This window comes from Coturnix japonica, chromosome 8, assembly GCF_001577835.2.
Source record: "Coturnix japonica isolate 7356 chromosome 8, Coturnix japonica 2.1, whole genome shotgun sequence".
Classification (NCBI taxonomy): domain Eukaryota; kingdom Metazoa; phylum Chordata; class Aves; order Galliformes; family Phasianidae; genus Coturnix; species Coturnix japonica.
The window spans coordinates 3,545,324-3,569,915 of record NC_029523.1 but is presented as its reverse complement, the minus strand read 5'-3'; the positions used below and the strand labels follow the sequence as shown (position 1 = coordinate 3,569,915).

General features: G+C 42.0%; 1 protein-coding gene across 2 annotated transcripts; it reads left to right on the top strand.

Annotated features, from left to right (window-relative positions):
• The first annotated feature begins 14,164 nt into the window (after positions 1–14,164).
• On the top strand, positions 14,165–23,483 carry RGS18 (regulator of G protein signaling 18). 2 transcript variants are annotated; one of them, XM_015869527.2, is made up of 5 exons: positions 14,165–14,524; positions 15,213–15,314; positions 18,149–18,213; positions 20,272–20,438; positions 22,556–23,483. In XM_015869527.2, exons 1-5 carry the CDS (start codon positions 14,406–14,408, stop codon positions 22,811–22,813), a joined length of 711 nt encoding a protein of 236 aa, XP_015725013.1. In that variant the 5' UTR covers positions 14,165–14,405; the 3' UTR covers positions 22,814–23,483. The 2 variants fall into 2 exon arrangements, with proteins under 2 accessions (XP_015725013.1, XP_015725014.1); XM_015869528.2 differs by having other exon boundaries at positions 14,166–14,524; positions 18,152–18,213.
• Positions 23,484–24,592: the final 1,109 nt, after the last annotated feature.

Genomic DNA, 24,592 nt, shown 5'->3' with positions numbered 1-24,592 from the left:
GGCACAGGAACAGACTTGCGTCACACCACACCAGTGGCCTATACACCTTTTCCAAGCGGCAGGAGCTCCAAGCTTAGCAAAAAGGTCACTTTCCCTTAGGAGGTCACCCCTTTGAATCAAGAGACCTGAGCAATACCTGGATCTGGTGCTGCTCCCACCCATCTTGCACCCACGCTGGTACTGCTCAGCATACTGTGCTGCACAAGCACTAAGCAACCCCTGCCCCTCTGTGAGGCTAATTGAAAGGAAACTGGCCAATTTAAACTCTCTAAATAATTCTGGAGGTTTTGGGGGTTGGTTATCTCTCCTATTCTAATAGGTAGGGGCTCCAGGGAAACTACTTTGCAGTGTGAGCTGCATCCAGAGTGACAGGCAGCTGATGCAAAACAGGCTCACAGGCAGTTTGGGAAAAATAACTGGGATAGTGAGAGGGTTCATCCACCCATAGCCACAATAAAACGTTTGATGTTTCCCTCCCCTGCACTTCATCACGTTCCCACTGCCTCTGTGATTCCTATTATGCAACTGATTGACTTTGTAAGCTATGAGAACAAAGTGTCTGCTTGACTGTTCCCTGATGTGCGTTAAGTGTGTTGTGTTGGAAGGCCAAAGCAGAAATCAAAACAAGCCCCCCGAGCCCGGTTCTCTGCTCATCGCAGTGCTCACACCCTTGTGATGCTCAGACTCAGCATGGCGGCCATCTCCAGGCAGCATCCAGGGAATGCTTTCACTGCCCTGCAGTGCTGTTCTGCCTACTGATGCTTTCTGTATCAAGCAAAAGTGTCTTCCAACAGGATTCTTCCCCTTGAAGGTTAATGAACAAACCTTAAAGCTGCCTCTGACCAACAACATGTGAACCTAACCAGGAGACAGAGGCAACTACAGTCATTTCAAACAAAAGTTTAAAAAAAAGCCATGAAGAGAAGACTGCAACCACAGGCATCCCTTGCTCAAACAGGGTCGTGGCCCCTGAAAGCATGGCTCAGGCAAGGTATCTCCCATGAAATCTCAGCCTGCTTCTCCTCAAGAACTCACTGCCTTAGAGTCACCACATTCCATTTTGGTATCTTCTGGCCAGTGACATATCCCCAGGGTTGTTCTGTCAAAATGACTTGGTGCCATGATGCTCGTACTCAAAGGGTACAGGCACTGCCAACAGATGACACCCACATCATGTACGTTCATAGACAAGGTACATAGATATGACAGCGCTAAACTTAGCTGTTTTATTCCACTGGTGTTGACTGGAGAGGGTTTTGCTCCAGTTTTATTTCCATTTTTCCTGTATCCAGCTGAGGATTGCCTTTATACACAGCTCCTGGATAATACAGGCTGAGTGCTGCTGTGACTGTTCTTTAAACTCTCTAATCCATGCACACCTGGTCCAAAAACCACCAGTCCAGCAGGAGAAGCAGGGCAGATTCTATCAGCAGCAGAGACCCAAGTGGGCTCTAATTTTAAAGACATTAGCTCTAAAATCAGTTTGTCTTTGTTCCGTATGAGTCACACAAGGAAAGAGAATGGGAACAACTCTAAGAGGGGAACCATTTTTTTTCTTCGCTTTCCCTTTTGTATAGTCTGGAGTTGTTCACAAGAGGGGAAAGACATGCTACCTGTAGCCTGAGATCAGCAGAGCCCTACAGCAAATGCTGCTGTCTATAGACAGCAGAGCAGCAGAGCCTCATTAAGCTGTTACAACGGGGAGCAGCCCTAGGGACAGTAGGTAGCTGTGAGATAGAGGCAGCCAGGGAGAAAAACAGAGACAGCTGGGATACAGCAGTGTGAAAGGTTTGCAAGAGCAACAAGAAAAAGGGAATAGACTGAATGGGAGGAGCAGCAGAGATCAAAGACTTGAAGGTACAGAAAGGAGAACAGCAAGGACCTTGATGGCACAGTGTTGCTGGAGAAATGGAATGGAAAAGGTTCAGGAGGTGCAAAACCCAAGGCCTGAAGCTATAATAGCATCCTTCTGGCTACAAATAACATGGGCTAAACACTGCAGATCTGAGAAGTGTTTAGGGCAGTAGATGTAGGGTGGAGGACCTCTAGGTGCTGTAGAGAGCCCCACTGCCATCCTACAATCTGCTTCTACAGTTCAACTGCAGACAAATATTCTTTGTTGTTTGGAAACATTCCCAAACTGCTCTGAGCCCTTACTCTCTTTTCCTATCTGAAGTATTATTCATGCTAGTGGGGGTTCATTCATGCTGGTTGATACCAGATGTTTGCTAATAACACTAGATGTTTCTCACTAGGTATAGAAATATTTGCACAATATATTTCAATGAGAGTCCTTCTAGGAGGAGGAGATGATAGTGGGGCTTTTGAGTTGGTGGTTTTTTTTTTTTAAACCCTCAACAAGAAGCTGATTTTATACACACACACAATCCCTCTCTCACAGATTTCTTTCACCCAGACCCTCGCACATTCACAAGCACCACGCTGTGAGAGTCCAAGGGGCCTGGATGAGATCAGCCACACGCAAAGCAGAAATCATTGGCTGTTAAGGAGTGGTTCTTTGCCTCAGAAACATACCAACTTGCTTCCAGGCTGCAGCCCTCCATCTGTTTTTTTCTGCTTAGGTGGCCTGTCAGGAAAAGCAATGGCATCCTCTCAGCGGATTGTGATCATCTGCTGATGAGCTGTCTGTGCTGTGATCTTACCAGGCAGGACACAAACCTTTATGTGCCTGCCATAAATACATCCTCCAGTTTAACCAGGAATGGCATCCCAGGAACTGGGGCCTGAGAGGGGAGATCACTACTGGCCATTCTTTCAAAATTCATTTGCTTCTTTCTCTCAGTGTTTACACACACATTTCCATTCAGACTTCACTTCAACTTTAGTATTTCTGTCACAAACCTTGTGTATTTTTGTGTGGGATAATCAATATGTTCTGCCTTACTCACACATTCAGCAGGAGGTTGCAAGATGGGTATTGCTCTTCAAGAAGGCTGTAGGCTAACTGGAGAGAGTCCAGATCACAGATCTGCAAGGAAAGATGGAAGAATGAGAATTTGTTCCATCTAGATGTGAGCAAACCAAAGGCACACGGGTTAATGATACACGAAGTACCTAAATGTCACATCCATAAAAGGCTGCAGTTGCAAAGATGAAGATGATAAGCTGTTCACCATGTTAATGCTGGCTAGGACAAGAAATGTTTGTCCTGAACAAGGAAGTATTAGACAGTAGACAAGATATTATAGCTGTAAGATCATGAAGTACTGAACTGGATCAACTGGAGCTTGTAATAACCAGGTAGAAAAACTACTACAAGTACACTTCATTTCTTTCAGCCTTGCTGAGACCCTGGGTGATGAAGCTCTATGCATTTCCTCAGCTAAGAGGTCTCAGGAGATGATGAAACAGAAGTCTAAAGTCCAACTTCAACACTCACATTTAGGTTCTGGTTAAACATTGTATGCATAGGATCTCCTGCTCCTAATGATCCTGCCTGGCTGTTGCAAGAGACAAACACCTGGTTGCTGTTGGATAGCAGGAACACACTGGCTCCGAGCAACCTGTTTTTAGCTTGGAAGGTGCAGCTTCCCTCTGCAATCCAAACTGTTCCATTTGTACCAAGCTTTGGTGCTGCTTTGCCATTGCAGTAAGGCAGGCTTGCATCACCAAACCTACCAACAGCCAGGACACTCCCCAATTGCTCTGTAAAGTTCTGCAGTGCCAAAGCCTGTCTGTGTAAGCCATGATGGTCCAGACATGTTGGGGAAACTCTAGATATGTTGTTCCATTCATGAAGAGGAGATGGGTTCTACTACTTCATATCTATTTTGCCCCCACCCCACTTTTTATTACTGTCATTATTTTTAGAGCTGAATATCCTTCCAGGCACGTTGCACCCACGGGGAAATAGAATCCGATTTTCTGGCTGGAGAAAACAGCTCATAGTGACCAGTCCCAAGGGAAAGAATGAAATCAGTGTTTCTAAGTTTCCAGTTAATTGTGTTTACTGAAGAATACATAACATTAGAATGCCTTGAGCCTTGGCCAGGTTTGTAAAAGTAAATAAAGACAATTCCAGTCTAATGTTAGAAAACTGACCCTTGAATTATTTCTGAGCTCACTTCTTCCAGCAGCTAGAATAAATTCTGATGCTTATGATGTTAAATAAGGAGCATCAGACCCATACCTTGTTTTTTCAGCAAATAAAAACATTCAGCTGCTATAGCTGGAAGGCATCTCTCTTCCAGAAGAGGGGCCATGAGGCAGAAGAACAGATCCTTCCTCCTCAAGAGCCATGTTTGTTGGAGAAATCTGCTGCACAACATGCTGTGTCAGGGTGCTGTGGGAGCAGGACTGGAGATAAAGATGAGCACGTTATGCTCACAACTAAGAGGCACCATCCCAGGGCAGGCAGCCCAGAGAGCTTCTGACAGTCTATCTGCAGCCCCAGGGATGCAGCAAGGCAGGGGACATCCAGAGAGGCCTGTCAGAAATAGTAAGGGATGGGCTTAGAGACAGACAAGATAGCTCAGGAGAAGAGGGAGGCCTGAGCTTAAACACAGCTCCTGGTCCATGGGCAGGTGAGGCTGCCTGGTATGCCTGTACAGTGCTGCCTGCCCCAGAGAGGAGAACAGCCATCAGAGGTGCTTCCAGTTCCTCTCTGATCCTTCCCAGCCTCGTTGCTTTGTCTCTTTGGTTTCTGCCTGGCCACATGGTATCAGCTGGGGACCTGCTGATTTCTCCTGTGCTCTCCAAACACATCTTGCAAATTGCTCACAGCAATCCTAATACAGCCATTTCTGCCCAGTAGAGTCCCATTAACTAGCAGCTCTCTCTTCAGTCTCTAATGATTCAAACCACAAAGCTATTTGTCATGGCTACATCTTCTTTCCCAGGGTGTAAAAGTCAATTAGTGTTCCCAGTTTGGCTCTGAAAGAGCCCTGGCTCTCTCGTTTCTTCATGCTACCAGGAAACCATCTACAGTAATGACTTGTTTGGATGTCTAGTTCTCTGTTAAAAATTTCCTTTCTGTGTATCAAACACCTTAAGCATAAGGGACATTGGGTGTGCTCACCTTCATCCCTACTCAACAGTGGATCTACACATTTGCTTAGATTTCATTAAGGTTAATCAAGTGTGGTTTTGAACCAGAATCTGAGAGGAAAGGCTTGAGAGGTGCACACAGAACGAGTACACTGAATTTGTACACCTTGGTCTCCTTTAGCAATGGCTGTCAGTCATCTGCTGATAATGGCTCTTATTTCTCAGCAAGAGTACCAGACGATGACCAAAGTTCCCTCTGCTGGTACAATGTGACACAGATTTTGTTTTGATGTTGCATTTACTTTTGCTCCTAAAAGACAAAATCCCATTTGGCCTTCAGGCTCTTGTCACCCACACTTTGCAGGGGGCATCCCAAGCTAACTCAGTTAGTAATCCATCTCTGGAAGGAATTGCCCCTCCTGGGCAATTTCTGCTATATCACCTGCTTCAAATGGCCCACAGAGCAATTCCTGGCCTGTGGCTCATCCATGAGCAGAGATGTGAGCTGGCCTTTGATTTGCACTGCATGCTTTCTGGTACCTCATGGTGTAAGCTGTGTATAGTGCCAGGCCCCTGGTGCTCCAGTGAGTGTGCTCTCCAGCATCTGCTGCTCATGACTGTGCACAACTTGTCTTGGGAAGCCAATGCGGGAGGCACAATGCAGCCTGAGTCAGTTTTTGGGAAAACAGCCACTATTTAGATGGGGCTGAACACGTGCGCACTGAACTGTTTGTGAGAGATTTGCTCATCTCTGATTCAGCTTGAGGAAGTAGCCTGCAAAACTCACCCAGCCTGGCTTCAGGCCCAGCTCACACAATTAGAAAAGTATTAGCTGAACTTAGTAGGAAATTCAACATTAAGCAGATAGGAGCTGGTGCAGTTGTTAAAGACAATGTAGTGTTTTTCCCTGGCAGAAACCCAGACTAATGGAGGGTTTCCAGCATCCAGAGCAGCCTTAATTGGCCTCAAAAGCCACTCATACAATTACAGATCCTTGTAATGAAACATGAAAAATACAAAGGCTTGGGACTGCGACTTAGTGGGAAGAAATGGTCTCAGCTGTCTTGGGAAATAAATCACAGCTCTTTTGCCTTTTTCCTTCCATGGAGCCAGCTCCTCTCTGGCCAGCAGGCTTCACTCTGCTGCTGGTGGCCAATCGACCCCCGTGCTGCTACCTGAGATTGGGAGAACAAGGCTAAGCTCCTGCTTTCCCCTGGCAGCTGGGGACACTTTCCCTCTCTGGGTGCAGTTGCTGGTTGGATATTGGGAGGACACTAGATGGGTTTAGACTGCCCACTGCTGGTATGCCACAAAACATCTGCTTTGCTGAACGCTGCGTACTTTGATTCCACCCATCTTCAGCTAAACGACTCTCCACGATCTCTGTTTGGCAAGAACAGAACACAACCTCTGTGTAGCTGCTCCCTGAAACGTGCACCTCTGCCACTTGCTCAGATACAACACCTGACTCTGGCAAAGACAGGTGCTTCCCCCCTAGCCTTCATTCCAAGGACCTGCAGCTCCCAGGACAGCCTGATGAGGAATTCAGGGTATGATTCCCAAAGTTGCTATGCTGGATTGAGACAAGGATCAATGAGATTTGAGCCACGTGTTGCTTTGCAAGTTTCTGTCTCAGTGGAGACAACTCAATGGCTTGTTTGTGCTGGGGAAGTCTCTCAAGCCCTGCTGTGAGTTCAAAGTCACAGTCTCCAAGGCTGCAAGGGCTCCAGGACCCAACTAGTCCAACACTTACACAAAGCAATGATAGCTTCAACATTTACTGTGCACCCTTTCTATGAAGCAGATGGTGTCATGTCCCACTGAAAGGAAATTTCAACCAAGCATGCTAGGGAAAGCCTGAAAGGGTTGTTAATTTTGGTCAGGAAGGATTCCTTGCCACAGATACCCACAAGACAGATGTAACAGCACCACACCAGCTTAGTCCAATTAGCAATGCCATTTCCCTGACTAATTAGACCACTCAAAGCTTTGCAAGACCATGGTATTATTGCTTGTTCTTTCAATATCAGATCAAATGACACCAGGTCCCTTCACCTCCTGCATCTGTGGCATCCAGCTGCAATTACATATACTGAGGGCTGAGCCTTGGTCACTGGAGGACCATTTGTTTTCTATGACTCATGTCTGTCCACAACTTTGATGGAAGAGAGGCCTATGTGAGCCAGATTGTGTCAAGATAAACATACCATAAGACCATTTCACATTTAGCATGTGCAGCCTTACAGTGCACCAGCTGGCCTACTGAAGCAGGCAGTATTATAGCAAAGTGGGGAGTATCCTATCCTGACTAAGAAGATGGTGGTTAATGCAAACTACAGCCTCCTGAGCACAGTCTGGGCACAGCCAGTCCCAAGGTCATGAGATTTCCCTTGCTTGCACTATTTTGCATCATTTTACAGCTTCAGTGCTAAAATGTGACCAGCTCGCGATTAGCAAAAGCAAGACCTGACGCAATCTTAACTGCCCCAGCGTGATGATAAGCAGGAGGTTCAGATAAAGAAGTCACCTGAAAATAAGTGTGTTTTGCAGGAGCCTGGGAGACTGTAGGGAGGCTCAACTGTGTGCAAGAGCTTTTCCTCCACTTGCTGCAGGCTCAAGACTGCTGTTTTGCTTTGAAGTGCGTGCCCTGGCTCTGCCCTAGGGATGGGGTTAGGGCTCCTTGCTTTCAGCTCTGCTCAGATAATGATCACAAAATGAATATAGCACAACCACCACAGAGGCAGAACAGTGACACATGTTTCTTCAGCAGCCATAAAAGGACCCCACCTCAAAGCCCATCTCTTTTTTGCAGCTGAGATTATGCAGGTTCCTGCACGCACTCAGTTACTAGAAAATGACCCCAGGTACAAACATCAGGAGCAGTCTGTGTGTTTTGCCACGTCTGCACAGTCCTGCCATGAAAGCAGCAGAAACAAAAAAACAAATGACGTGTGTGCCCTCAGTGCGAGCAGGGATTTGTTATTGATGGGGCCGTCACTGGGAGAGGGCAATCAGGAGAGCTGTGCATTATCAGAAGCAAAATGTGCAGGCAGGGCAGGTGTTAGGGAAGAACGCTCTGTCAATTCTCAGCAGGGACAGAAGGTTTCTGTGGTACTGATGATTTTTCCTGAGCTCTGAGCATGGCAATAACATCAGGGAACACGTGAATACTGCATGGCAAGGAAATACCAGGAGATGGAGTCTTGAGAGAGCTGTCACATAGGGCAGAGCCATCCAGGCTGTCCAGACCAGCTCTCATGGTCTTTTCAACTAGCAGAAGGGGCTGCTCGGCTCTGGCTGCACCCAGCACATCCACTGTGCTCCTGCTCATCAAATAATGGTGGCTCTGGGGCTTTCCCCATCCCTGGGCTTGTTACCCTTCTCTCACAGCCTTTTCTGGACATAAAGCAGCTCCTCTCATTGGAGTGCTCACTCAGCAAAATATTCACCAGAGCTCAGACTAAATAACGCAGTATTTTAGGTCTTTTGTGTATTGCTCTGTGTTTCTGCTGTCACAACAAAACACCCTCTGATGGGATGTGTCAGGCAAGCCCAGCACCAGACCAAAATAAAAGGAAGGAAAGAACCTGCCACAGAGGAGTTCACACTGCACACAGGGCTCTTGGACTCGGACAGAACCACTGTTACCCACACCGGGCTGTTGGGGTCAGCCCTGTTTCTGAAGGAGAAGGGACATGGCAGAGTTGTTCCAACAGAGGGAGCACGGGGACAGCTGTGGCTGTTAACACTGCTCGCCCCTTCCATGGTGGGCATCGTGGGCACTGAGAGACCCTACAGCTGTTCTCACCTTTCTTTTGGGGATAATCTGAGCTCTAGACTTAACAATTCCCATCCTCAGGCAATATGAGCCAATTTGCAACAGAGACAGTATTTCTATTAGATTTGGTGGCTCCAGAAATGGCAGAATTATTAAATAAGTTTATCAAATCGACAGGGTAAACTGACAAATGATCACCTGTTTTTCCTCAACAGAGAGACTGGAATAGCTTGCTTCCTGGTGCGTATACTGAAAGTATCGAGTTTCCTCCATTTTGAGGAAGCATTCTTTGCAACCTTTGCAAAACTTACTTTTGCAATTACAGTTTTTCTACATGAGGCAGGGAAACTCAGACAACAGAAAGAAGGGACTGTCAGGCAGGGCCAGATAGGGACTGGGTTTAGAAATTAATGTTGAAATAACAGGATGGCATGTTCAGCGTTCAGAAAAGTTATGATAATAATGAAGCACACTCTGACATGGCCTAAAAGCTAGGCAGAGCCCTGGTGAGAAGGTAATTTGCTGTGGACACAACAGCAAGGAAATGGGGAATCTATGAAGTACATACAGCTGCTAGAATACGAGGTGAAGAGTGGTGCCTCATATCTACAACATAACAAGAGCAATTCACTGTACTACTTTTTAAACCCTAGCACCATCAGCTAAGTCAGGACCTCAAACAGTGCAGTTTTAGGGAAAATAAACAGTTTTGTATTGCAAAACTCTTAGCTGTGCTTTAAATAAGCAAAAGTGCGTGTCTGTATCAGTGTGAACTGATATTGAGAGAGGGAGCACCAATGAAGCTCTGCAACCATCAAGGGTGGCTTTGCAATTAGACATCCTTCTCATTCCATCCTGAATACCTAAGGCATGACTTTCAGAACACATGTTGACAGCTCTCCCAGCCCTGCAGCAACCCTCTTCCCTGTGGAGCTGCTGTTTAAATACAAAATGCTCCTCACAGCCTTGTTAATTCTGTATTAAGGACAGTGCCTGGCCCAGTAGTTCCACTTGTGCTGCAGGTATCTTGGAGATATCCTCAAATTATCTGAGTGGGAAAGCAGTGAGATTTAGATTGGATATAAGGAAGAAGGTTTATCCAGTAAGGGAGGTGAGGCAGTGGCACAGGTTGCCCAGAGAGGTAGCAGTGCCCCATCCCTGCAGACAGCCAAGGTCAGGATAGATGGGCTCTGAGCACTGACGGAGTTGTGGGTGTCCCTGTTCAGTGCAGGGAGTTGGATCAGATGGCCTTTAAGAGTCCCTTCCAACTCCAAACATTCAACAACTCTATGCTAACCTCTAACACCTGAGGGCTTTGCTTGAGCCACACAGAAGTTTACTGACAGTGGACTCAAGTGCGAGAAAAGGGATTATATTCCCTTGTCTGCTGTATCTCCTGACTTATGGTCTGTGGACCAGGGCTTGCTGCTTTGTAGGGGGAGGTTACTAAGCCATAGTTTCTCCATTCTGTTTTCCCATACCTTTCACAGATGGAGCAGAAAATGCTCAGCCCAGCTCATGCCATCGCTTGCACCATTAGTATGGTCCAATAAAAAACAAGAAGGCTGTCACATGGAGACCCCATCTGAGTTTCTGTAAGTAATACCTAATTCCAGTCAGACACTTTGGGCAGGATTTAGAGTACATTCCTGCCTTCAACATTTCCTGTGGATACACACCAGGAAAAAACAACACATTTTAAGATGTGTAAGAGCGTCCAAGGTGAGCGTTTCCGGAAGCTGGGCATTAAAACACGGTTGTCTGATGAGCACTGATGTCATTGCAATACACTTATGGAAAGCCAGTTGTAAACACGGAGCGGTCCAGCTGGGAAAGCAGCTTCCTGCAGATTAATTGTGACAGTGATGTATGCACTATGTAAATAGAGCTAATCAGAGATGCAGGCCATAGAGCCACGGGGCAGGCAGGAAATGAATGCTGCTGAGAACTTTGCAGACTCACTTTCTTATTTTAACCTTTCAAAAGATGAAATAATAAATTTAGCTCAGCGCAGATGAGAACATTTTTCATAGCAGAAGCTATGCTGAGATGACAGGAGGTTCCCAAGCCTCCACCGAGTTTGATTTTTCACCACAGACTCCTTACTAAATTCCTTGGACACTCCTGTCTGATGGAGCACACCTGCAAAGCATTCTGTTTGTGTTTTCAGTGATGCATATCTACAGCAATGTAATTGTGTTTCCTCCCTTTTAAGCAGCAGCAGCAGAAGGTTTTGTAATGTGAACTATGCATAGATGTAATGGTTCTCTCCCACTGACTCGGAAGTATCTCACATGCCAAATTCCTCCACCATGATGAATCTTTTAAGCGCACCAATGAAGACATTCACAGAAGTAGCAGACTGCAAGCTCCTCTACTTAAGGTGTACAACCAAGTTCTCTCCCTCTGGTACTGGTTCAAAATAACAATACATTGGATCGTAATGTTATTAAATTGTAGTTCCAATTACGGTTTCCAATAAAAGGCAAGCAATAAACACTGATGAGTGATAAATGTTGAGGAGTTTTGGGGGAGTCGCAAAATTCTTTTACAAATATTAATTCATCCAAAAGATGTAATTTTCACTTTCCATTCTTTAAATACCACAGCAATAAGGAGAAACATGGAAGCATGTTCTTACAGTACATGTTCTCCTGGGAAGATTTGTGCTGTGCTTACCCTTTACAGGACACTGTGAAGGTCAGTCTCACTTCCCTTCGGCAGCAAATAAATGTAACCCCACAGAAGGCATGCAGCTGGTGGAAGGGGGTTGAGTAAGAATGATAGCAGGGCTTGGTTTTGGAGAAGCCTGGGCAATGCTGGAACACAAGCATGGATGTGAAGGTGGCAAGCTTTGCACATACCGGGCCAGCAACAAAATGTGTTTGAAGAAAGATGCATTAAAGTTGCTTAGGAAGAAGCACTTCTGGTTGTGTGCTCCCAATTCTGAGCTGAGCTCAGTCAGGATTTCACTTGTTTTCAGCTGACAGGAAAATCTGAATTATTCAGAGCTCACATTTACAAAAAGAAATAATTATATAATTCAGCATATAACACAAAGTCTCTATAGCTAACACAATCAGTCAATATTTCTCTCACAGAGAGCAGTTCTCAGTTCTACCTAACTCAAGCATGACTTAATCACCAGCTGAACTGGATCCCTACCAAACCCTGACATCAGTCTGTGCAGAGACATTTCAGCTGAGGAACAGGCCCAAAGAGATCAGTGCTTCCCGTCATGAACTTTGTGATCTATTCAATTTTGCTGTTTGTGTCAAGGAAAGGTACTTCTGAAAATACATATTCTATTCAATTATCTGTAAAAGGTTTGCTAATGTATTTCAGAGGTCAGATAAATGGTTGCTAATTAAGACATCAGTTCTCATCCTGAATTTCTTCAGAGCTTTCTAGGGCTGAAGTCATGTCATCCACATCATATTCCAGGTCTGTTTTTTTCTGGCTTAAAATAACGTACTCTCTTTTCTAGCTCGTCATCCTGCAGTATATAAACCAGCCCAGAAGCATTTACGGGGTCATTAATACCGTTGCTATAACAACTGCAGCCTGCAGTGCAAAACAGAAATGCTTATTAGCACCAGCACCATCGCTGACAAAACACAGGCTGACTTTAATGTCATTTGGCTACTTCAGGGACAGGGTTTAATATTAGCTTTCTTTTCATGGAAATAAATAAATAAATAAATAAAATAAAAATAGAAAAGAAAGAGAGAGAAAAAGATTGATTGCAGTGATTCTGTATTTTCCTTCTAAATGCCCAAATGAGTTCTCGGGAGCTGCACATCACAGTGCTGCGCTTGGGCTGATACCATTGTCACACTGCAGTACAGTCATATTTTAAGAGGCATCGTCTGCCTTGGAGTCATGTAAGAGTGGACTGGACAAGGCCTTCAGGCACGCACTGACAGATCATTGCATACACAGCATTACAGAGCTGTAAAAGCTGAAAAGATTCCATGTGACCATCTCTGTTAATGAAAAGTGAAATAAAATAATGCATTCTATGTTTATTTTTGTACTTATTGGTAAAAGGCAGGATATGTTACTAAAGACAGCTGTGGTTAAAGAGTCCTCAATAGGCAGGATGTGATAAATTAGCCTACTCTGAAACTGAAAATGTAGTTTAAAACCATAACCCTTCTTCTCAAAGGTGCTCAGGCTACAAAAAGCAGTTCTGCACTGAGTATTTTCCTTTCAGTCTGACCTTAAAATGTGAGTCACAAAGGTAATACAGAGTAGCTTCTCTCTGTTCCTTTAAAATAAAATATAATCAGTATATACACATATAGAGAGAGGGAGTGGTTATATTTCAGGAATTTGGAGATGCAGATTTTTTACATTCTTTGGACTCCGAGTACTTCCCCTCCTCCTCAGCCCTGCAGTCACAAGGAAGGGACCTGAACTTAGTAGCATGTCAGTAAGTGCACAGAACCAGCCAACGCTGTGGGAAGAGGATGAGGTCATGCCTTCTCCTCAAAGCCAGGTATCTTATCTGAGTTATCAGAATGAGTCACTGCTGTTAAGAAGAGGAAGATTCAATGAACTATGGTATCGCTTAGCTATAGCGAGGAGACTTTCTCTGGGACCATCATGCCAGTTGCTCTTTTCCAGCCTCTTATTCAACTAACAGTGGTTTCTTTGGTGGATTTATTATTCCTGTGGCATCTCCAACATAAATTGTACTAGAATGAGACATTTAACTGAGAATGAGCTTGTATGTTAAGAGCTAATTTGTGACAATTAGCCTTACAAAATAGCACATTTAGGTTATGGAAGCTGAAGTAGGAAATTTTTAGTTATATGGTGTTAAAATGAGAATAAATCACTTTCTTGTGTATGTGTGTGTGCTGAGAGTGTTTTTACTCAGGCTGGGAGACTGTAAGTCAAAATAAAGCCACAAAAGATACATGGGAAGCTGTAAGTGGACAAGCTTGAAATTAGCAGTAGGTGTTCACCACTGCTGAAAAATGATGCAAAGATCAAAATATATCCTTACAAAAATATTTTATCAACCACCAGGACAGCCTCAGAAATGCCAGGTTTCCTGTTAGCATGTTGTAGGTAGAGCTGACTTTGTGTCTAGCATATGGCATCGGAGACTGCAGAAGGCAATTTAAGGTCATCTGGAAGTTCCTCTAGGAGCTTAAGGGTAACGTTACCCATTTTGTACTACAAAGCGATTCTCATTGAAGTTCATTTTAGAGGAGCCATACGCACTTTTCAAACGTTTTTTTATGGGGAGAAGATGGTGGCATCATCCTAATGATTCTAGCATGTGGAGTTCCACAAACACTCTGCTAAAAGCTGTGTTTGTCCGTATGAACAGCGGCCATTTTGCAGAGTTGTAATCTCACTTCCTTAAATGACGACTGTAAAAGCAGAACTCTACTTCAAGTCCTGTGTGCGTGCAGCTGCAGTGACAGCTAAGGTGGTGAACCTCCTCCTTCCCACTACCTGCTCTGGAAACTGATCTACAGCCAATTGGGGGAAGCCAGCCTGAGACAGCATGAACACGCCTTGCTGAACACACCGCTTATACAGATGAAACCACTGTAAGGGAGTTAAAGGAGCGTTCTGTAAAACTGGGAAGCTTATTTAGAAGATGGAGAACCCACTTCTTTTGTTCACTCAACTGAACAATTCTGCTTCGAAGGATAAATCCTATTACAAAGTCACGAAAGCAACAGTTAAAGAAGAGCCAAATAAAGCAAGCAAGCCTGGGTAAGTTTTAAGGTCATGCTGACACTTTGAGTGTTGTTTATGCAGAGGATTCTTCTAACATAGCTTGTGGGTGTGAATTTAGGGCTCAGATCTTTCTGGTTTTGACCAGCATATGTGAAAACTGGTGAACTGCAAGCCTGGGAATTGTAGACATGAAATATTCATTCAACAAGGAAATATTTTTTAAGAACAAGAAACAAATAAATAATAAACTAAGTAAATGGGAAAGGGAGGCTTCACAAAGTTCTGAAAAGGGCTTTTTAAACCCTTAGTGTGAGCTGGAAAATATTCTTTGTAAAGACTTCAAGTGTGAGGAAGCACTGCTTCCTTTTTTCTTTGCAGAACATTAAAAGTAGAAGATGCTGAGCCAACTGTTTTGTGTGTCCACGAACTGCGTTCATGTTCCTAATATGAAATCTCATCCTTCTCCTTCAAGATTAGTGGAAAGTGTATTGGAAACAAAAAGATGCCCACTTCTGTTTGCCAGTGCTTCATATACAATTCATGTTAATGTCTGAAAAAGAAATTAATTAATGTGAATAATATAAATAGGAGAAGTAGTGGAAATATTAGTGTAAGTGAACCTGTGGTGCAGAGGCAGAGATATTAGTCAAAGAAAATGCCTGGAAAAAAAAAAACCAACATTTTTACTAAGGTTGATTTAAAGGCTACTTGAACTCTGTTGTAGAGCAAAACAGAAGAGAAACAGACTGAGCCTTCTCCTGCAGAAATCTGAATTACATGAAGCTGAACATCTTGGTAAACCAACGAGCTTGACAAAAGCAGCAAGGTAGGCATTATAAAAGGCAGAGACAATGGGGATTCCTTCTAGGAAGTGTTGGTGTGACCCAGAACATTTCCTGCATATGCGTGTGTGCATTCAGACTTGGCAGAGAGTAATACTTTGAAAATCTGTTTCATTTAGAGTTGGCTATCGAACTCAAGCATACAAATGGTACAGAATTATCTGGCCTAGAACAAGGGAACTCACAAGCAGTGTTTTCACACCACTAAGTGCAGACTGTTACCTAGACATGCACATATACCAAAATCTTTACTCACACCAATGGTGTTTTTCTTAGCCCACTGGTTATCCCAAGCAAGCACTTACTCAGAAATAGAGGTGAAAATTACTGTTTAGAAGGAATTATGCAGCTCCTGGGATAACAGATATTCCAAAGAATTCTGGATGCATGTGAACTACTGGATGCATAGTTCCTTGATAATCGCATTATTGACAAAACACCGTCTCGTCTCCCAAATTCAAATACTGATGTTTCAACACTGCTGTAATATTGTCTCTGTGACACTATTTCCCATAAAGACAAAGTGGGAAGTATTATTTTTTGGTAAACTCAGTGAGAACTCACTTAGTTCTTGACCTCACCAGGACACCAGAATCTTAGAGATGTACAAAGAATTTGTAGGTCTTGAATGAAAAGTACTGCAGAAGTACTGCAACTCCGAGGTCGAAAAAATTAGTAGCTCCCTTCTTTCCACTGCAGAACACTTTAGAGATTCCCATCCCATTTTTAAGTCTTGTTAACGTTGTCTAAGCAATTACTGCTTTGCCGGCCAAGATGTATTGCTTTGACCAGAATGCCTTCTCATAGAAGTAAACATTGTGGCTATCCAAGTGATAGCACGTACTCAAGAACTGGAAGACTTTCCACGCTCCCAGGGGAGGATTTCATTGCTTTCCACCTCCCCTCTCTTTCTTTGTTGTGTTGTTCTGCTTAATTCTACCGTGGTTCTACGGTTCACTTAAAAGATCTTGAAGCTATGAACAAAGGTAAAGGACTGCAGCAAACAACCTTTTTCAGTTCCTCAGTTCCAGACACATAAAACTGTCCTGAGATTGTACCTAAAATGAAAAAGCACAGCCTCCACGCCACCTGTAGGCAGATGATACCTTTTCAATGCTCATATTTATTTTGGTGGCTGATTACTGCTGGGTATTTCATACCCAGTTTCTGGTTTCTCTTTGTTATGGCAGGAGCCCCTGGTGTGCCATTGCCTTGGGGATCTGTGAAGCTACTTTCTTTCTAAAAGAAACTGAAGAAATCACACTAGGAGTTGTCAGCAAAGGACCTCTCCCACATTCTGTGCACTGTTGGACTGTGTATGTGCTCTGAAGCCATCAGGGCTTATCTTTCACCATTACCAAATTCATTTCTGTGGCTGCAGTAGCCTGTTATTCCCAGATGTACAAGCACACACGGTTCAGAGAACTGCACTCTATGTACTTCCCATAATTAAAAAACTCTGTGAGGGAGCAAGGTCTCACTTTCCCCGACTCCAGAATTCCCCTGCTTTATTGGCCTACGTTCATTTTTCACATTTCAGTTCTCCATTATTTGTATGCCTTGAGAACTGTTTGTCTCTCCCTAGCTAAGAATTTCATTCCTATAAACAATTACTTCAGCTAAGAGACACATGACACCTGTAAAAGTCTAAAATAAAAATCCTCCTTTTACTTATTATACAAAACCAAGAGCATTATTGGCTTAAATGCCCTCTCATAGTCACTGGAATTTCCCTTGGACTATATTTCATGTGACTACAGATTTTGCCAAGGGAACCCAAGCTATGTAAATCAGGCAACAGAAAAAATGTGAGCCTGGGGCAGAAAAGAGGCATCACTTCCAAAAGCATTCAATGCAGAACAAGTTCTTCTGGTTTTCAGCTCCACTGTCAACTAACACTAGACAAGCTGCTTAAATGAGGACATTCCCACTCTGAGTACAACACTATGTGACCAAATGAAAATGGTTCTAAATGTTAATATCCATTCTTCACCTTCAGACTTAGAAGTCTGAGCATGATAAAGTTAATGCCAGCCTTGTGCCTGTTTCTGTATTATGCCAGTCTGTGTGTGCAGGGAAAACCTACACAGAACAGAGTGGTTCCTGAAAATTTTATTTGGAAGAATAGAATTATTATTACTTTCCTACCTGTATAGTTCTCTAAGATGGAATATTGGAAATAATTGGTAAATACATGCAACTTGGCACAGATGATGAAGAATACCTGGAGTTTTATAAACTGAGTGCAGCATCTCAGAATCACGTGACATTTGAGACGTGTCTGTGGTGAACAAACCAGACTGTATGTGCTAATACCCTAGAAAACTATCACCTAGACCATACCACTACAGCTTCGTCTTCAGCCTACTGAACTTCCCGTACTTCATTGCAAATAGGCTGTGGTAATGCAGGCTCAGAACCACATCTCGGCAGGACTATTTTTTATGACTAACTAGGTGACCGACCTGCTTCCCTTGTGAGTTTTGCCATCCTGCATCACCTCTATTTCCTCAAAGATTCCTCACAGAAGCACAGTGTAAACATTAAAAGTCTCTGCTCCAATCTTTTGGTTTTTCTTAAGGTAAAAATAAAAAGGCAACTCTTCAGGAAAGAGTCAGAAAAAAACTATATTCTATGTTTCTGAAGTCTGTCATAGAGCTCCTACAGCAACAGAACCTTATCACTGTGTGAAATGGTCCAGAGCAATAATAGTAATCAATAGTGTATATAATAGTATAGTAATAGTAATCAATAGTATCAATAGCTTGATGAACATACAGTATGCACAGTTCCACAAAGCCATATTTTGTTTCTTAAGCAGTGTGTCTCCTGAAGAAGCAATGAAATGGGGTGAATCCTTTGACAAACTTCTTTCCCAGAAAGGTTAGTACTCTTCTCCTCTCTTACTGAAGACTACGCTGGTGGAAAATTGATGGAAAATTACAAAACACAGTTGTGCACTTAAATAGATCTGTCAGTTACCTAAATTAGGTACGCTGGGTCATTTATAGCAGCATGTGTTCCTGCTCTGCTCATGTGCTTAGGCTACAGCATGCTGTCAACTACTGAAAGTAGTTGAAAATAACTTCTATGCTTGGTGTTTTATTGGATGAAATGATAGGAAGTGAAGAGACTCTGCAATAACCAGTAAAAGGCAGCCAAAGGTAATTAAATTGTTCAGTAATGAATAAAATGCTTTTCTGCTGTATGAATTCTTATCAGACTCTTGGAAAAATCCATTACAACAGTGGCATGCTCATCAATTATTTAGAATGTTATTCACTCACATTAGCAGAAGGCTGTCTTATCTTTTCTAGACTACATTTTTCAGTATTGTCAAAGAGAAGAGCTGTGTTCTGATGAGCTAACTGCTCTATTACCATAAAAATCCCAAACAGCAGCCTTAAAGAACGGCTGGAAATCTGCTGGCAATCTCATCCGTCGTTCGGCCTCTGCCAGTCTTATTATAAAGCTTGTATAATAAAGGCTAACTTTTTTTGGTATTATCATTATTATCAGTATTATTAGTTCATCTTTCATGAAGTGACAGTCCCTTTGTTCTTAAGCATATTATAGAGATTATTTTTCTATTAGGGATAACTAGCCATGCATGGCTTAGAGATAACATTAAAATAAGCTTATGGTAGGGGAGGACTTGAAAGAAAATGACTCTCAATTCTAATCCAAAATAAAAATAGCTTTTATTATTATTATTATCCAAGATAAAAATAGCAAAAAAACTCTGAGTTTGCATTGAAATCATACAGTATCTTTGTACTTTGCCTCCAAGTTTCATTCTGAACTCAGTTAAACAACTTACTGGCACTGGGATTTTGCCTGAAGACCAGAATGTGAGTGAACAGATCATTATGGAAACATTGCTCTTAGTGCAATGTATTGATTTTCATATAAAAAGGTTTGGCCAGGTCATCCTTTCATTGTGGATTGACATGTAGATTGTTACACTGTAGCTAGATTATTTTAGTCTTCTGTTAACTCTGGGAAAAGAAGAGACATTTAAATGGACTACACTAGATATAAAAAGTTTGGAAATATCAGGTCACTAGCTTAGGAGCATCATTTCTGGTCCATATCCTTAATACTCCTTTTCAGACAGATAAATCCGTCCAGAACCACAATCTCAGTGGTTTAAAACTCTTGAGAATCAATGATTGATTCAGCACTGAGTATTTAGTGATGTGTTTGTGGATCCCAAGGCAATAACAGGCAATCCCAAGGCAAAATCCCAAGGCAATAACAGTTTTCATTACATATAATAAGAGCTATAGGAGGCAACATTTGGCCAAAGAACTGACTCTTCATGATGGCTACAACAAAGATTTATTGCATCACTTTCATTTGAATATTGCTCAAATATTTCTGACTGCAAGACTGTCTTGAAAATGAAAACATGTTCAAACAGACCTAAGAAATGAATTTGTCAGTTTTGGTGCAGTTTGTCCCTAAATCAGTAATAGGATACAAGCTAGCCGTTATTTGAAATGGCCCATTGCTTACATAGATATCAAATGAATATCTGTCATTGTCCTTCCATTCTGAAGGGACAAACATATAATCAGCTGCAGCGAGCTGGAGGACAGCCTCCTTGAGAGCAGAGATTCTCATTGCATTTGGGCTAATCTAATTCAATCTGATATTTATCAAATTCCATCACTTCCAGATCCATACAGATGTTCTGATTGCTTCCAGTTATACATTCTTAGGGTCTTGGTAATCAATAATGAGAAATCTGTTGTGGGAGTTACAGCATGCAGTTATTTTAAAGCCTTTATGTAATTTAAAACGATGATTTATGATGCAATGTAATTTGAAGGGAGCACAACCTGTTCTGTGACTTTGCTTAGACTGCCTGAAGATACTAACTGTCCGATAAGGATATATATGTATGTATTTAACACAATTCAATATTCCCTTCTGTAGATGGATTGGATGCCTTCACAAAATTCCTGAAAACGGAGTTCAGTGAGGAGAACATTGAGTTCTGGATGGCTTGTGAGGATTACAAGAAAAGTAAAACTACAAACGAACTTTTCCCAAAAGCTAAGACCATTTATGAAATGTTCATACGGAAAGATGCTCCAAAAGAGGTACAGTAAAAATGTTCTTCAGTGCACACATTGTTTTCCCACAACTGCATCTGATGAAATCTTCTTTTAAGAAGTGTGTGTCCAGAAACACTAACAACCATTAATTGTGTTGCCACTGACTTAAGGAGACTGTATCTTACATGTCAAAGCTTTGGAAGAAAGCCTGGAAGTTACTGCTTAGTTTATTCATCTCCAGACTCCTTACAAAACTCACTCCATATTGCTCTTCTAAGTATAGAGCTCTGAGTTTGAATATTAGATCACGGGAATCAAGGATTCCTAGTAGTCTATAAAGCCAGGATATACATATACATACATATAAATATGCACTCACAGCTAATTTAGTGAAAAATAGCAGTGATAAGTGTTAATGCTGCCATGAAACATATCAACTAGCATTTGTGAAGAAATACTGTCTGTCTGTATTTAATGCTGCTTTCAGAAAAACAGAATATTTCTCCCATTCTCTTAAACTCTTAACAATTTGCCAAATGATTACACAGCTCAGACTCAGAAGCTTTTGTTTAAACAAGCCAAAAGACTGAAGGAGGCAAGGCTAGAAGAATTTACTAAATTAAACGTATGCTTAAATGATAGTGATAATGTTTTAAGCAAAGATTTTTCATGATTAATGTTCCCCATCCTCAAAGGTCTGGCTGAGCATTCTTGCTACATTACTGACAGCATACAGATAAGCACAAGTTGATACATCAATACTAATTAACACTAAGGCCTTTTTTTTTTTATTACTGTATTAGTGCAAAAAGTCTTAATATTTACAATTCCTTCATATTGCTAAAATGTGTTATGAAGGAATCATACGGTAAATGAGCAAAAAGAACTTTTTCCCCCCATATTTTCTTGCCTGCTCTGGGAAGGAGATGATGAACTCTTACTGAAATCAAACTCAGCCTCCTCAGTGGGTATTTTGGACTGACATTTTGCTGTAATTCTGTCAAGGCTGAGCAGATCAAATATGTCACTCCCCAAGACTCCCTTTCCCTTGTATTTTTCTTTAACTTGTCAGAATAGCAGAAGTGAAACCCCAACTGCTACTTCCCTGTAACAAAGGTGAAAAAAAGTGTAATTCTCATTTTAAGAGAAGGATCACAAAATGGTGCAATCTCCACCCACAATTCCCACAGATTATATAAAACATTCAGACCCACTTTTGATTGGACAGGGGCCTGACTTCCTAGGCCCTTTCAAAACATACAGCCCCTTTTACTTCTGCAGCATCTCATTGGATGGACCTTACATAAAAAAAAAACCTATAATTCAGTCTAGTGGTTGGCAGCCCTGCTCATGGCAGGGTGTTGGAACTAGATAATCTTTAAGATCCTTTCCAACCCAAGCCATTCTATGATTCTCTAATTATTTGAGCTGGAATTTATCAGTGCTAAGTGCTCAGTCTACGAGCAATTATGGTAGCACTTCAAGCCATGACACTGTCTGACAAACAAAAGGATAAGCAGGAGGAAACCCGGGGAGGGAACAGGGTATAGAAGTCATACTTTGAGCAAGAGTAACATAATTATTTCTGTGATAAATCTTCCCAGGAAGAGTGCACCAGCATGTGGAATAAAAGATAGTTTTGAAAGGCTTTCCACATCTCTAAAGCCTACAGAGACTCTCCAGAACTATTTTAATAATTTAATGCTTAGAATTTTCATATCCTTCTGCCATCCAAACGCCACACAGCATCTAGAAATTTTAAATACACACCAGTGTATTTTAACTAGACAAAGTTCTATGCACACCCTAAATGAGAAAGGAGGGAGTTCAGCCTTAGCTTGGTGATGCAAAACATGGCGGCAGCAAATCTTTCAAGATTGCTGTTAGTGAGTTGCTTGTAATCAGATAATACTACATCAAACTGTATTGGTTTTATTTTAACTGATATTTTATCAGTGACACATTTTGTGGAGACTTTCTGGCAGCCATAACTGAAAAGGAACGCACTAATTCATTCTATGGCATTAATATTGAGTTCTATAGGGGATTCAAAGTCCTTTTTATAAGAAATCTCTTTCACCAATCTGCAATATCTTTACTATGGACAACAAGAGCACTGTGTTAATGCACATTAAATAAATATGTTTTTCTTCATCCTCCAGGTGAATTTGGACTTTAAAACCAAAGAAGTTACAAGTCAGAATATTGAACAGCCCGTCATTACCACCTTTGATGCAGCACAAAACACAGTCTACAGGCTGATGGAGCAAGACAGCTATCCACGCTTCCTGAGATCTGATCTTTATTTGAATTTGGTTAAGGGGAGAAATCCTGGCCGTCCCACTCTTAGGAGACGATCACGGTCCTTTACTGTCAATGATTTCCAAGGTGTGCGACCAGACTTTACCATCTGGCACTAGAGAACTCGGCCCTCATGAATTCTAGCTACTGCAGGCAAATTGTACATGTGTTATGAATTACAAATCCTTAGGTGGTGTAAATAAGTGACAAGCAAAGTTGCATGCATTCATACCAGGTCATAGCCTTGTTGCTAGTGAGTAATTTCATTTACTGCAGACAACCAGGCAACTTATTGCTGAGACACGTCATGTGGAGCTTTTGTACAGTATTTTTTTTTTAACTCAAGCAGGAGCTGTTATCACATTAGAAGTAAGAATCTGAGTTTCTGACATAAAAATGCTGTTTAAAACGCTATTTGATAACATTCGTTATATATTCTGAGCCTGTATTGGAAGACAGTTTCATCACAGTTTGAATCTATGTAGCTAACCTTTGCACTTTTTTTTTTTTTTTTTTCCCCCCCAGTATTTCCTACACTAAGCACAGAATATTTGTGGTATTTTCTCATACTGCAAAACACATGGGAACATTATCTGGGTGAAATGTAAAAATTATATGGATTTAACTACAGCTACTGCTTAATTAAAATTAACTACTGTGTATTTCAAGAGGACGAGAAGAATGCCTATTTAATTTTTATAGGGATATATTATATACTCTTTTCTTATTATGTACATCTTTATATTTAAACTATGCTGTATAAACTAGCTTTGCTATCAAATATTTGCATCCTCTCTCTATTTTTTTTTTTTTTTTTTTCCCCAACCAAATAAACAGCAGTCAAGGACCAAGAATGCCATTTTAACACAACGTATGTCAAACATCTGGTCATGTGGATACATTTGTCTGTCTAGAAGGAAACGTCCTTTTTCCCCCACGCTAAGCTAGGTATGAAGCCAGTTAAACAACACAATTGACTGTTGCTTTCAGTCTGTAGTTCTGTGCCCTAAGACTGGCTATCCATTACTGCAGATAAATGTTCCTTTGTGTGCTCCCCTCCATAAGTAGAATCCTCTCAAATCATAGAACGGCCTGTGTTGAAAAGGACCACAATGATCATCTAGTTTCAACCCCCCACACTGTGTGCAGGGTCACCAGCTGCTAGACCAGGCTGCCCAGAGCCACATCCATTGGTTTTCAAATGCCATGCTTGATACACTAGAGAGATAACAGCCGGTCTGACACAACACAGGCATAAAACCTATATGTTTGCAGACAGATTCTCAGCTGGTGATCATGTTACTTCATACCTTCACAGAATCTTGATGTTTGCTCTTGCCGTGGATGAAATAAACAGAAAAGAACACATGCATTTACTACTGCTCCAACACCCAAACAAATGACCAATACAGTGCTCTGAGTAAGGCATTCCCTTCTTAGCAAAAAAGCCCTAGAAGTTAGTCAAAAGTGTCTGCAGTGATAAATATAAGTCAGCAGACGCCTTTGTTTCCTTTCACAGGAACATGGAAAATGTTGCTTATCACCAGGGAGTCCTTCCTCACAACCATCATTCTGTAATACTGACAGTGCTAGTCCCTTGCACGAGTTTTGTAATTACAACAAACAAATAAGCTATTCTTGGTAGCTATTTATGCACATATGTTGTTCAGAGATAATTATGAACCATGATTTACTGCAGACTGAGGCCATGGGAACTACTGTAAGAAGAAAGCCGAGATAAATTCAGAGAAAGGAAGAGAAAGGGCACAAAGATAAACCAAAAGGACAGAATTATCTGCTTTCAAGAGGAGACTCCTTTTCGTGGCAGAAAAACAAATGGTGGAAGATGAACTAAACAGGTTTAGTACAAGCCTGTAACACTTCTCCGTGCTTCAGAG

Coding starts and splice junctions, on each gene's coding strand:
- RGS18 (XM_015869527.2), top strand. CDS start 14,406: ATGGAGAACCCACTTCTTTTGTTCACTCAACTGAACAATTCTGCTTCG. Junction 14,525..15,212: donor AATAAAGCAAGCAAGCCTGG/GTAAGTTTTAAG, acceptor ACTCTGTTGTAG/AGCAAAACAGAAGAGAAACA. Junction 15,315..18,148: donor AGCTTGACAAAAGCAGCAAG/GTAGGCATTATA, acceptor TTGTTTCTTAAG/CAGTGTGTCTCCTGAAGAAG.